The sequence below is a fragment of the Sebastes fasciatus genome, chromosome 2, assembly GCF_043250625.1.
Source record: "Sebastes fasciatus isolate fSebFas1 chromosome 2, fSebFas1.pri, whole genome shotgun sequence".
NCBI classification, from domain to species: Eukaryota; Metazoa; Chordata; class Actinopteri; order Perciformes; family Sebastidae; genus Sebastes; species Sebastes fasciatus.
Window position 1 is genome coordinate 15818437 of NC_133796.1, and position 13670 is coordinate 15832106.

The following is a 13670-nucleotide window of genomic DNA, read 5'->3' on the forward strand; positions in this document are numbered from 1 at the left end:
TTCCTGTTAACATCCCCCAAAGCATTATGGGAACTGTAGTTCTGGGATGGGGGTGGAGTACAGTTGTCTCAATTTTGTCTGAAGGGCGGCCCACACTGTCAGACTTTGTCTAGACTAACGCAAGTTTCATAAAAATAAAGACTGACTTATTAAGTTAGTCACCCTACCCACAGGCTATATCTGAACTAAGAGCCATGTTTCCATGGTAACGATGATTTCCATGGTGGCGCCTGTTGTTTTTTTTGTTAGTCTTAAGTTGCCCAGAATTAAGACTTGGAAGTCCAACTTAAGATAGTCAAAACCTAGACAGCTTTGTGTAACAGATGAATGCAGACGTCTTTAATTAGATCCAAGCCGTCGTCAGAGTCTTTATGAAACCAGCCTGCATCAGTTGCTTACTCACAAAAAAGAAAGAGGGGCAACACATGAGTGGTGTCGTGGAACGTGAACGAAATTTGCACAAAATGACTGGTCAGGTGGGTGGAGTTTCAATGCATCATCTCAATACATTGCTTTGTTAATGCTCCCCAGTAAATTGGGGGAATAAATCACCTGCATCACTACTGTACTGCTGCCACAGAACAGCATCTGAAAAGATGTCAGTCAGGAAAAACAGGGCTGCTGCATTCCAGAGAAATAAAGGCGCTTTATAGAGCAGAGAAAGCCATTCTTCTGTCTCTATTGCACAGTTCGTCTGCAGCAAGTTGCCACAGTCTGGGGGCCTTTCTGCCGATGATTTCCATATATAGAACCCAGGAGGTGCTCCGCCGGCTGCGAGAGGTGTCGCAGCACCGACTGCCAGAGCCTAGCAGGACTAAGTCATTAAGCTGTCACTTAAGATTACATGCTGTCCCCACGATTACTCACATTACTGCCTCCATGAACAAGAGGCATCAGTCAGGGAGGGATGCTGAGTGCATGTATATCAGGCAGCCGTTTAATTGATCCGATGACAGTTGAAAAGGGATAAAGTCTGTCGTTGATTATTCAGGGTGATCGACCAAACTAAACTCTCAAGAAAGAGGAGGAGGAGGAGGAGGAGGAGGAGGAGGAGGAGGAGGAGGAGGAAGGGAATGACGTCAGCAGTTTAAATGATGCGAGTGAATTCTGCAGTTGCTACAGTTTGCATGCTTTGCCTGCAACAAAAAAAACAGGCCATATCGTAGAGTGGAAAAAGCATTTCATATTGCTGCGAAGCACCCTTGAATACTAATAATGCCTGCAAAGCTCAAAGCGCTGGCGGAGAAAGGCAAAGAGCTGGAGGGATGGACGAGTGCAGCTGACATTGTGAGGGAGATGGAAGGAGAGGGGAGATGACATTGCGGAGGAAAAGGAAGGGAGGGCAGCGTGGTGAGGAGGAGAGGATGATTCAGGCAAGGGGAAACCAAATCTGTTGAAAACATGTTTGCACAGTCAAACAGAAAAGTGACATATTTCCAGTACAGTCAAATGTAACCCAACGTGCTTCGACATGGGAGCGACCCGCCTTGTTTTGAGGTAATTGTATGAGGATTAAGGAGAGGAATCTTGAGGCCCCGCTGTGCCTCTTATTTACGCATGGACATCTTATGTAATGACCTCACCCCAACCGTCAGGTGTCTTACCTTACACACGCGAGCGATCCTCGACACAATGGTGTTGTCAAAGAAGTCGAATTCTTTCCCCGCCTCGCTGAAGAAGAAGTAGATCTTGTCGTCGTCTCCCACGGGGTTGCCTACTGGCTGACTCTCTTCGATGTAAGCCGACCCGACAAAGACTGGATCTGAAAAACACAAACGTGATTAGAGACATGTTATATCATCTACGCAAGTAAACTATTATTTCATCACTTTTGAATCGTCGTAAATTTGGAAAGAAGTCACACAGGAGAGTTGTTTTTGAAGTGCATGTGCGTCGACTGATAGGGCTGTGCTCCCGCAATCTAAGAGAGCTCGTCTTTGCTCTCAGTCTGCATGCATTAGCGACTGCGCCTCGCTAATGATAGTTCGACTTTTTAGAGCTTATCTGCTCTGTTGGGTACATAATGGAAGATGAGTAGAGGGGGAAAAGAACAGTCTGCCGTCTGATGGGAGTTTACCTTGCAGCCATTTTAAAGAGTTTTCTGTCTTCAGAGCAGTTCCCTGACCCAAACTCTTGTAGATGACTGGCTCGTTCCCTTGGAAGTTGCTGACAGTACCCGTGTACAATTCACCATCTGGACGAAAACAAAGGAAAAGATTGCAAGATTTTAAATTAAGAACTTGATTTGCAATTAATTAAACATAATAAATTACAAAGAAATGGTGCGCTGGGGGCTTTCTTAACTGCAACAGATGAAGTCAGTAATAGTTTAGAGGGGAATGAGAGTGAGGGATTAGACAAATCATTTCTTCCTCTCATATCCAGCTCAATTATTCACTGATTGCTTGTTAAAGAACACAAACGGTGTCTGTTGGTGTCTGGCTATTTATCAGGAGGACCGGTGCAGACAAACAAACATTAGCAGGCGCATCATGACTCATTACTGGATCAAAGTAGCATCGTATACAGCTCATAATAATACATTGTTCTTTGCATGCCAAATGTTAAAAGTGACATGAGGAGAGACAAAATGAGTGTATTACTACATACCAACAATGATGGCAGTGGATTTGTACTCTGGATTAAAGGGGCAGCGACTGCGCCCATCTTCCATCACGACCTCGCCCACTTCATCTCTCTCCAGTGTGAACGTTGACGTGTTCTGGAGACAAGACACAAACAGCAAATGTCCCTCAGGCTCAGTCCAATTAAATTCTACTTACAGTAAAAAGTGAGCTCAGCGACCTCGAGCTCTCCACTTCTTCATTACAGTATAAAGAGCGCACTGACTTTTAGGGAGTTTGGTCACTTTGAATATACAGTAGCTCCGTCTGGTGAATAAGCCAAGGCTTTAGGATGCAACTATATTATTTTCACTGTGAGAAAATGTAAACTTATAGCAGATCTAAGGCTGGTTCATTATCATGAAATACTTCTAAACCCACTAGACTTGTTGAACAGATATTTAAAGGAAGAAATTCTCTTATGGCATAGAGCTGCTGTTCAAAAACACATCACTGAGCTTCACTGTTTGCTATTACTATGAACACAACTACTGTAGTCTATTGTGAGTCAACCCAGCATTCATGCTTGCTAATGTGTATTAATCCCTTGCTCAAAATAGTCCCCGAAATCCAATCTTTACTCCTGTCTTAAGTACTGTAATGCTCGCTAAAAACGACAGCGTCCAGCTGTTTCCGGAAATTACTGAGCCTTAAAAAAAAGACCAGGAAATTATACATTTGTGACCTGTATTTAAAGATTTATGTCATAAGTGGGAACAATTAGACTTTGGGCTGAGTGAGACAAGCAGTGAAGTATTAAAGAAATACTTCACCCACGAAAGGACCATTTGTATTTCAATTACTTGCCGCGGGTTACTTTGAATTCTTGAAGAAAACGTTGATTCTAGGTGCCTGAGGCTGATTAATATACATATAATATTGTTTGTTCAAGTGTATTTGCCAGGCAGATATACAGTAAGTATGCAAGTCAATATTCAGCCTCTGAAAACAGTGGTATGATGTGTTCTTTGGCTCTAGAGGAGCTTTGACAAGTCTGACAAAAGATGACATCACTTCTATAATCTCGTGCAAACAGTGGGCAGGGAGTTGGAAACATGTTGGCATTTAACGGGCAGGGAGGGTCTAATGAAAGACGTCATGATGCATTATGGCAAGTGTGGGTGACGTCTTCAAAATACTTGTTTTGTCCGACCAACAGTCCAAACCCCAAAGATAATTTACGATTACATGAAATAGAGAAAAGGAGCAAATTCTGGCATTTGAGAAGCTGGAACTGGCAAATGTTTGATATTTTTGTTTTGATCAGAATCGTTGCTATTTATTTTCTTTTGTTTGACTGATCGACCAATCACTTTTAACTTTAAAGTATAGGATCCATTATTATGGGTCATAGGTCTTAGGTTTAAAGGATAGATTAACTTGGTAACACTTCATTTTACATGTCCGCAGATTTCATGGTGATAATTAGCAAGTAACCTATTTGAAATTTCTTTGGGATTACTGCCAAATTACCCTAATATCTACCTCAAAATGAAATATTTATCAACTAATTACCATGAAATTTGCAGACCTGTAAAAGGAAGTGTTACCATTAACTTTTTTTCATCCCTATACGTACATTGGGACAGTAAGGATTTGATACAAAAAAACACCATAACTTTGAGAGATATAGGATTTGTCTGACTCATATTAGCTTCAGCTAATATCAATGTGGCTTTGCACAGAATATAGAAGGGATCTCTTTGCAGCCAGAGAGCAGGAACAATTACATTGAGCAATAACGCACTCATTGTACATATGGGAACGTGAGTATTGCATTATGATAGACACATTAAAAAAAAATGCATGTGGGCAATTTGCAGTAATAGCAACAACTTGTTCCATTTAATCAAATCAAACAGGGCAGTGCGTACATTGCCTAGAAGATCTTCCCATGCTTCATCTTTATGAGTTGTTATTATACTGCGGGCTTGTTTTAATCCATGTCTGTCATCAGATTGTTTAGTGGATCTTCCTGGCTTCAGTGTCCTGTTACTCTGCTCGTTAAACCCCCTGAGACTGTTCTGAGAAGAGCTATAAAAATAAAACATTTATTAATGTTAATATTATGCATCTCGGAGAGCGTCTGGCTGCACTGGGTGACACACACACTCACACTCACACACAGCTCTGGACTCTGTCAACATGACGAGTGTTCACGCAGACCAGCCGGGATCAGAGCTGCTTGGAATCCCGGTTCAGGGCCTAAAGTCCTGCCAAGTGATCTACGGCCGGAGACGTCCCGTGTTTTTCTTTCACTCTGACGTCAAAGGGGAGTTTAAAGCCCCGCTCTAAGGTGGCACTACACAGAGTTTTTTTGCTTTAACTTATCATCATGAAGTAAATGTTGATTGCACAATGTAATGGCTCTAGAATAAGGACACCATCAGCGTTTAGATTGGTTCCCTATAAACCTCACTTTCACTATGCAATTCTGTCTGCCACCAGCTCGCGATCTCCCGGGAAAAGGAAGGCTCGATTTACGGCACAAAGGATAAGGTAAGGATAACATTTGAGTTGGGTCGTGTCTAGAAAGTAATCCACAAATTGGGAAAACTTGTCATCAATTCACTGCCTGATGAACTACCTAACCTCAACCATTTATGGTCAATGCCTAACCTTAACAGTCTCGTGAGAGTTTTGCAATTTGCAAGTCACCTTCTAGACACAACCTTGAGTTGCGTTTATACTTATGTAGGTAATAAAATAATAACACAGAGGCTTCGTAGTCCGAACCAAGACGGTAAACCCTTTAATCCCTCCCACATTGTCATCGGCATTACAGCTACACTCCTTCCGTTCTGACCTTTCACAATAAAAGCCCTAGACATGTACACTACATCCCTGCTTACCAGAGAGCATTTTGCTAAGAGGCAACTTAACAAAATAGCTTACAGTAGCTATCCGGAAGGTAGTGGAGATAGCAGCAACCGGAGTAATGTTAAGAAACTCTAGAGGGTAATGTATAGAAGGTAAGACACAAATTGCAAATCTCTCGTGAGATTGTTAAATTTAGGCATTGATGTTGAATAGTTAAGATTAGGAGAGGTCGTGCAATTTGTGGGTTACCTTCTAGACACGACTGCAAAAGAGCCCCGTTGACGGAGGAGGCAAAGAGAGAGAGTGATGAAAACTGTTCTTTGTAAGTAACTCGCCTACTTATTAATACTACAGAGTGTTTTACTCTGCCTTTAACATGGCACTGAGATGAGGGTTTCTAGATCAAATTGGGATTCTTACGGTTGTTTCCTGCTTTGGACCGTAGCCAGGCTGCTGGCGGTCATCATGTCGTTAACGATATAAGAACAAGTAGATCGGTCTTCTTGTTCATGTGAAAATCAACGGACAGAAGAAATGTTATCTGAGGTTGTCTTTGCGACAGCGGCATCAACAATGATACCTATTGGAAGCACTAAGGGGGGGAAAAGTTGAAAAGTTATCTGTTGCCACTTTAAGAGCCGAGCTATCGCTAAGCTCGATTGGCCCCCTATCACTGAAATCAATGCCATCTTGCTGCCGGTTACCATCAATCCAGATTTACTCCTCCGCTAGACAAACAGATCTCCTGCTTCTTCCCTCTCGCTGGAAACCACACAGCTTGTGTACCCCCCGCTGACTTGTCTGGCTAAAGTGCCTCAGCAGCATTTGGTTACGCTTGGATAACAGCAGATCCAATACTGACATGGTGGATAAAAGAGCTTCATTCCTCCAGAACACCCCCCCATCCCAAAAAAAAAGATCTAAACTCAAAGCTGTGCTAGTGAGAGAAGTGGAGAGAAATAAAAAGACAGATGACAGGAGAATAATCAACCCTTGGAAGTGAACAATGGGTAGATTGAGAGGTCATTACTTACTATGTAGGCGCAAATAGGACTGAAAGCATAGGTGCCACACACATAGAGATGAGTGCTATTCAGCCGCAGGAGGATTTTGATGTAATTGAAGCAATCAGTCTGGATGGGGGAACAAATGGAGAGAGTGTGAGGTCCATGAATCCACAAGATATTCTTACAACTCAGTGTGTTTTTTCTTGAGAGCTCCTTAAAACCTGTGCCTGAAATACTGGAGCTCCTAATCATGAGTAAATCTTTCAAAGCAAAAAAAAACCCCCACAAATACTTCAAAAACTGTGAAACTGGATAGAAATAAAATGTTCCCTTTTCCCTCAAACGCTGTTGGGAAAACCTCCCAGCATCACACACAGCAGTCGCCTGGTGGGCTTTCTGTAATACACAGACCAGAGTTGTACATTGCAGTATAAAGATTACCAAGGTTTGTCGCCTAGGGATACAACAGCTGGCATGACAACAAGGTAACAGACTGAAAGGGAGAAAGAAGCAGTGCAGACAGAAAAGAGCGATTCCCTGGCGAGCGTGCACACTTGATGAATCTATTTGTAACTGGTGGAAAGGTTTGTCAAAACACAACTCAATGCTCATTTTATCTTCTCACGACATGCCAGTGAAAGGATTCAGAGAAGACTGCAAGTACAGAACAAACACCCCTGTGCAAGAAAATCCATGCTCTCGATATCGTCATTATACAACTATCTTCCTGAGGTGTTTTCATTATTTGGCGTTTTTTTTTGCTGGAGCAGTAGAAGATGCCTCTCACCTCTAAGTTTTTGCCTTTGAAGCTGCATTCCTCTCTTTTTCCAGCAGGAGTGCCCCACGTCAGCTGAAGATGAAAAAGAAACCCTGAATAAGTCATTTCAAATTCAGGGAACCATGCTGATTCTACTGAGGACTGTTTCTCTGAATGTCATTTTACAGGTCTGCTAATTTCATGGTAATTAGCAAGTAACCTATTTGAAATTTCTTTAGAATTACTGCCAAATTACCCCAATATTTACCTCAAAATTTATAAAAAAAAATACTTTGTTTGGCTGTCTTGACTTGGGACATGACTCTGGACTTTTATTTATTTTATATCTATTATAAACATTATTCATTAATTATATTCCGCAATTTCCCAATAAGCAGTAATAAATAGCTGTAATTTATTTAATACATTTCCAGGAAAAGAATACAAAGTTAATTGATGTGCTTTATATCCATGTCTGCTGATAAATAGATAATAATTAGCAAATAATGTATTTGAAATTTCTTAAAAATCTCCCTGAATCATTACAATAGCTACCAGGTTACATTTGTGTAGACAATAAGTCACACAATGGTGAGATTTGTGCCTGATCAGAAGTGTCTTTCTATTAGTTTTGGTTTTCCACCTCCGATGAAGAGCAGCGCACAGCCGCTTCTCAAGCCTAAGGGCCCTATTTCAACGATTATATGCTATTATAGCATATAATTATTAAATCATGTTTATAATAAAGTAATTTGTTGATACATTTTGAGGTAAATATTGGGTTAATTTGGCAGCAATTCCAAAGAAATTTCAAATAGGTTACTTGCTAATTATCACCTAATTACCATGAAAGCTGTTCTTTGGGTAAAGTGTTACCCAAAGAACAGCTGTGTGGTATGGAAATAATAATAAAAATACCTCTTATGATGCAAAACACGACATATTGCCTCTGATAATCCACTTGGTGACATACTCACGTTCTTCTGCAGCTTGGCCTTGCTGATGTCCGAGAGGCTGAGGGCGAACAGCGCCTCCCTGGCTCCGACGTACAGCATGTCGTCCTCCTGGCTGAGCAACAGCGAGGTGTAATTGAAGACGCCGTCCACAGAGAATCTCTTGGCTGACCTTTCCTTCGCATCTGGGAAACAGCAGGAAAAAACACACGCTGGAGATTATCATCACATAGCAGGACAGAACAGAGAGGAACTGACTGGTACAGAACATATCCTGATTCTGGAAGTACAAGAAAACACACATAAATAGGTCCCCAATTACAACGCTCTAAATAATAAGCTGTTTTTGCCTTCTGCGGGGAGAAAAACAATCAGTGATTTCCATATCACAGTGCTGGGATTTAAAATGCATGTTGAGGAGTGTTTGTGGGTTTCAAAAGGGTTGCGAAATTTCATCTCATTATCAGAAAAAAAACACCGCCTTGCGGCAGCTGTGGTTTGCATTCATGTCTGTGCAAAATGTCCTTACATCATTTTATCCTTTTAGACATATGTGTGAAATTGTCATAATTACCATATGAATATCCAAAAATGTGTTTTGTGAGGTCACAGTGACCTTTGACCACCAAAATCTAATCAGTTTATTCTTGAGTCCAAGGAAGGCAATCCAGGCACTCCAAAATACTAAAACAAGTGGCAACGAGGAAGGAAATATATTAGAAAACCTTTATTGTAGGTTTTCGTCAGGGCTTAAAAACAAACAGACAAAGCAGATGTGGCCTCACCTATATGGTATCAACAACCCATGGGGGGCAATCACATGATCACCATAGTATTGCATACATTATATAATAAAAAAATAAATATATTAATGAACTACAATGGCACTCGGAGAGCGCAGACCTCCGCCAAGCTGCCCGAGTACGATTGCCCCCCCTCTCCGTGCAGCTTGCGCCATCATCCACATGTATTTTTGTTTTATGTTGGGATCAGCTCTACGTAGCGGAGCATCGTAAAACACTTCATTCAAACTGGACAGAAACAAAGTAAAACTCACCTAAACCGTCGTCGTTACTCTTTCCAACAATCACAAAGTGTGCTTTGGTCGAACTCAACTGTAATTTCACTGAGTTTATTATGAAAAAACACCAATTCTACAGGTGTCCCACCCTTCCTCCTCCACCCCCCACTCTCTCTCTGTCCCTCTGTAGGCAGAAGGAAAGATGCAGGGTGATGCGTCATGAAAGCGTCATCAGTTACACTGCGCATGTCCTAAAGCCTGTGGTGTTAATGCACAGGCTAACCGGAATTATTAAAAGAAAATCCCGAAGCAAGATCATGATCTGGATCGCCACCAAAATCGAATGGATTGTTCATTGTGTCACAACCAACCCCTCCAAAAAATGTCATTCAAATCCATTGCGGACATTTGGAGTAATCCTCCAAACGGACAAACCAACAAACCAACGCCGGTGAAAACATAACAGATAAGCCATGTGCTAAAGTTGAGGTTTATGTTGAATCCAGGCAAAAACTACCCTAATCCAACGCGTTGACCAAACACAACTGTACGATCGGAGAGGTAACACCATCTGAACTGATGTTTTACTACTTCTAGTCCTCCAAGGAAATCTGTGAATTTCCGTCAAGGCCTCACCGAGAGACACATATCTAGCAAGAAACAAGAACAAGTGGACAGACATCACATTACATCCAACACATAACGGTGAGCCTCAGTCAAATCAATTCATGATACGAAGGGGGAAACTCTCACTGAGCATAATTTCTACACCCCTCACTCCTGTCCTCTCTGTCGGCAGCCAGCAGCTACTGTAGCTCCATGAGAACGTGTCACATGTACGCCAGCGAGCCACGTCCACACTTTCCTGTGCTGGCCGTCTCTCTCTCTCTCTCTTTGCTCTGCTCTGCGCTGGCAGCTATTCCACTCAACACCAATCTAAATCTCCTTCATTCTGCTGCTCGCCAACCCTCTTCACATGGATCTCTTCAGCAGCGGGCCACGAGTCAAATGAGTTACTTTTTCCCACGTCGCTCCCTTCCCTGCAGCCTCAAATAGTTATTGTGATGAAGTGGAGATTCAATGTACACATTGCTCCTTTTATAGCATTTCACTCAGCAAGCCAGGATCCTCTACAGACAGAGGCATCAGCAGCAGCTTTTTCTTTTTTTACTGCTTTCCACTGTGAAAGTGGAGTTTCAATGATTTTTGTAACAGGCTATGGCTCTGACAATTGGCCACTTTTCAGTTTGACTTGCTGTGTGATAACTTCTAACCAATATAAGAGCCAGCAAAGGGTCCAGGAAGCCATGATGATGGTTTACTCAAGACCTTCAAGTATTGTGATCCTTAGAGAAGTTACAGCTGGATCTGGACGGGTGGATGTTATCACTTGATATCTATCAACAAGACTAACAATCTCCTACAAGTCACCAAAGACACGGGATATGTGCAATCAAATATTTGTGCATCCATTGCTTACATACTTCTTACCCTGTGCAGTTTTTGACCATCTTTGTAAATGTTTATCTATCGCCTCACATTCCAAACATATTAAACTCACTCGATGTGCTCCCCAAGTCAAAACGCTGGGGGTCACGGACTCCATTTGCTTGTCCAAATAAGATTACTGGCTCGTATCTGCAGTCGTCAACACTAATATTTGCTGCAGTTAAACCGTTTACAGCATTTCCCTCGTGTATAACCAGCAAACTGCTTTTAAATTTAGACACTTCTGACAGGGAGGAAAAAGACACCGGCGCTAAGTTTATCTCCAGCCCACCAGGTGGTGCATAATGCAAATGGAGCCAGTAAACAGCAATAAATGTTTACAACCCACGACTTAAACTTTCCAATATGCTCGCAAACAAATGGTTCATCTGAAACTCGAGGCCCTTTTGGCAGATGATCGCTTTCCCCTTATGGGAGTTAAAGCCAGCTGCACAGGCTCCATATTGTCCAAAATCAAATCTTAGGCCCTTTTCAGATCAACAGCCCTCATTCTGTTTAAAACGTTGTGACATCTGGAGTCAATGAAGAGAGGGGCCTGTCATTAAAATCCAGGGAGGGGATACAAAATGTGAAATAGACTTCCTATTGTCATAGAGGACAGGAAAACTGAGTTTTCCAATGTGGAGAAGGGAAAGCTGGTTTTATTTCAAGGGGGATTAAGACTGTTAAAAATGTCCTAAATGCTTATAAAGAGAGCTATGGTCCGTCCCAGTGGACCCCGCCGATGGCAGACAAAGGAGTGCCATCCCTCCTCTCAACAGGGGGACATATCATAGCTTGACTGTCACGGCTCCCCTGAGTTTTGGCCATTCACTGGAACCAAAAACAGCCTTCCCCAAGCATATTAAAACTCTCTGACATAAATCACAGTGACATCCTCTCAGACAGACAATGGAATAACGAGCAAAGGAGAGCAAACTCATGAAACTTTTACTCAGAGAGCAGTCCAGGGGCTACTTAGCGGCAGGTTGTGTGTGTGTGTGTGTGTGTGTGTGTGTGTGTGTGGGGAGGAGATTGAGGTCGGGGTACTGAGTGGGAGTTGTGGTAACCAGGAAGACCGGATTGAGATGTTGACCTATGAAGAAACATGTAGACAAGGGATGAAAATGTTATTCTCAAAGCACTCTGAGATGGATTTTTGATAAGAGCAGAAGGTCAAGCCCGTAACAAACGTCAGTTGTGTCAAGCGGCGATTTCAAACAGAAACTCAAGGCTTTCTCTCCGTCTTTTTTCATCGACAGCGGTTTGGTTCTTTGGTAGATTTTTCATGCTTTCTAATGCAGTAGACGTAGTTGTGTGTTTTGACATGCTTTCAGCAGAATGCCGGGCATCTGCGGGCCATTTCACAGCCAGGCACCAGGTCCATTCATCACCCGCCTGTTTAATCAGTTGGCTGTCACCAAGCCGGGGCCCTCAACCTCTGCTAATGCTCATCACATCACACCTTACATCAATATGGCTGCTTTATTGCCGGTGTTAACATGCTGAATTAGTTAGTATAGCACAGGTTCTTTGAAGTCAAACTGTGTACATTTGCCTCAATTCTCTGCGGTTATGAAAGCCTACAAGCTGCAAAAGTAATTGGCCAGTGGTCCAAACTAGAGTGCAGTGGCACAACTCAAAGGATGCATTGTTTGAGGACAGTTTCCAGCTGGAAGATCGGGGTCTGCATGCAACATTTAAGAAATGTCTTTTCTCCACTGGCACATAATAACCTCTCAGCAATTAATTAGGTGAAATTGGATTGTGGCGGTGTTTTCATTGTATTCATTCATCATGGAGGTAAAAGATGGCAGGAACAAATCACATCACGGAGGATTTCAGACCAACTGCTCTGTGATCACAGAAATGTTTGTGAGAGAATCAGACTAAATCTGTGCACACACGATGAACAGCTACAAACTTCTTGAATTAAAACAGAGCTACATGAGGGAAAGTCGTACATCTTCTTCCATATGTACAGCGTATTATATCCCCTGCCTACAGATGCTAGTGTTAATGCAAGCTGCCTTACTGATAATGCAACATGTATTGACTCAAATAGGTGCTTCTCTGCTGGGAGATGCACAATGTTTTTGCATAACAGCCTGAAAAAGCAAGAAATAGACTAGTACATAGCCCCCACAAATAGTTATTTTTACACTTAACTAGATATCTAACTATAAAGCAGTCTGTACATCCTTTGCATATCTCAAGAACCAGTTATCCGATCAACTTCACACTTGGCGGGTGTATTGCTGGGGACCCTGTGGAGTGCTATGTTGAATTTGGTGCAATTTGGACACGCAACATGTTCAATATTAACACTGTGCAGCATGTTGTCCGCAGCAGATGCTGGATATACTAACTTTACAACCGAACTCTTCTTCACTTCTCTGGAGTCAACGAGCACCAAGCGGTTCTCGGCATTGCTGCAAGCAGCACTTCCTTGTGGCCAAGCAATCTGCCCGCTCCGAATGCCTACACACTCCGAACAGGCACAAACGGCAACGCTGCAAGCAGCAATAGGCCTGTTCTGAACGGCCATGCCACGAATGGCCAGTGCAACATCTTAATTTGGGAGCTTTAGAGGTGTTCGTTCCCAAATTGGGTCACCTTTAGAGCAAGGCTAGTTGAATCCCCGTTTCCAGTCCTTATGCTAAGCTAAGCTAACTGGCTGCAGGCCGTAGCTTCACATTTACAGAACATACATGAGTGGTATCAATTTTCTCGTCTAACTTTCAGCAGAAAACGAAAAAGCGAATTTCCCAAAATGTTGTACTATACCTTTAACAGAAGCACAAAGACTTTGAGACAAATAAAGTGCCTATAGGGTGTAGATATAAAGTGAGTGCTCTTATGGGAAATTCTTATGAATCATCAAAATACTTCCTGTTCCAGACACATTAATGAAATCCTTTCTTTTTATATCTCCAAAATGGCCCACATGTCTGACTTAAAGATTAAAATAGATTCTGGATAACTCTATCGGTGTTGAGA

At 42.3% G+C, this 13670-nt stretch overlaps 1 protein-coding gene across 1 annotated transcript in view; it reads right to left on the reverse strand.

The window, feature by feature from the left end:
* sema4bb (sema domain, immunoglobulin domain (Ig), transmembrane domain (TM) and short cytoplasmic domain, (semaphorin) 4Bb) overlaps positions 1-13670 on the reverse strand; it is a 53023-nt gene that overhangs the window by 10760 nt on the left and 28593 nt on the right. Inside the window, exons 3-8 of the mRNA XM_074611506.1 lie at positions 8186-8346; positions 7239-7301; positions 6479-6577; positions 2611-2722; positions 2078-2194; positions 1605-1762 (exon numbers count right to left, since the gene is read on the reverse strand). Coding sequence (XP_074467607.1) covers positions 1605-1762; positions 2078-2194; positions 2611-2722; positions 6479-6577; positions 7239-7301; positions 8186-8346 — 710 coding nt within the window. The remainder of the gene's footprint in view (positions 1-1604; positions 1763-2077; positions 2195-2610; positions 2723-6478; positions 6578-7238; positions 7302-8185; positions 8347-13670) is intronic.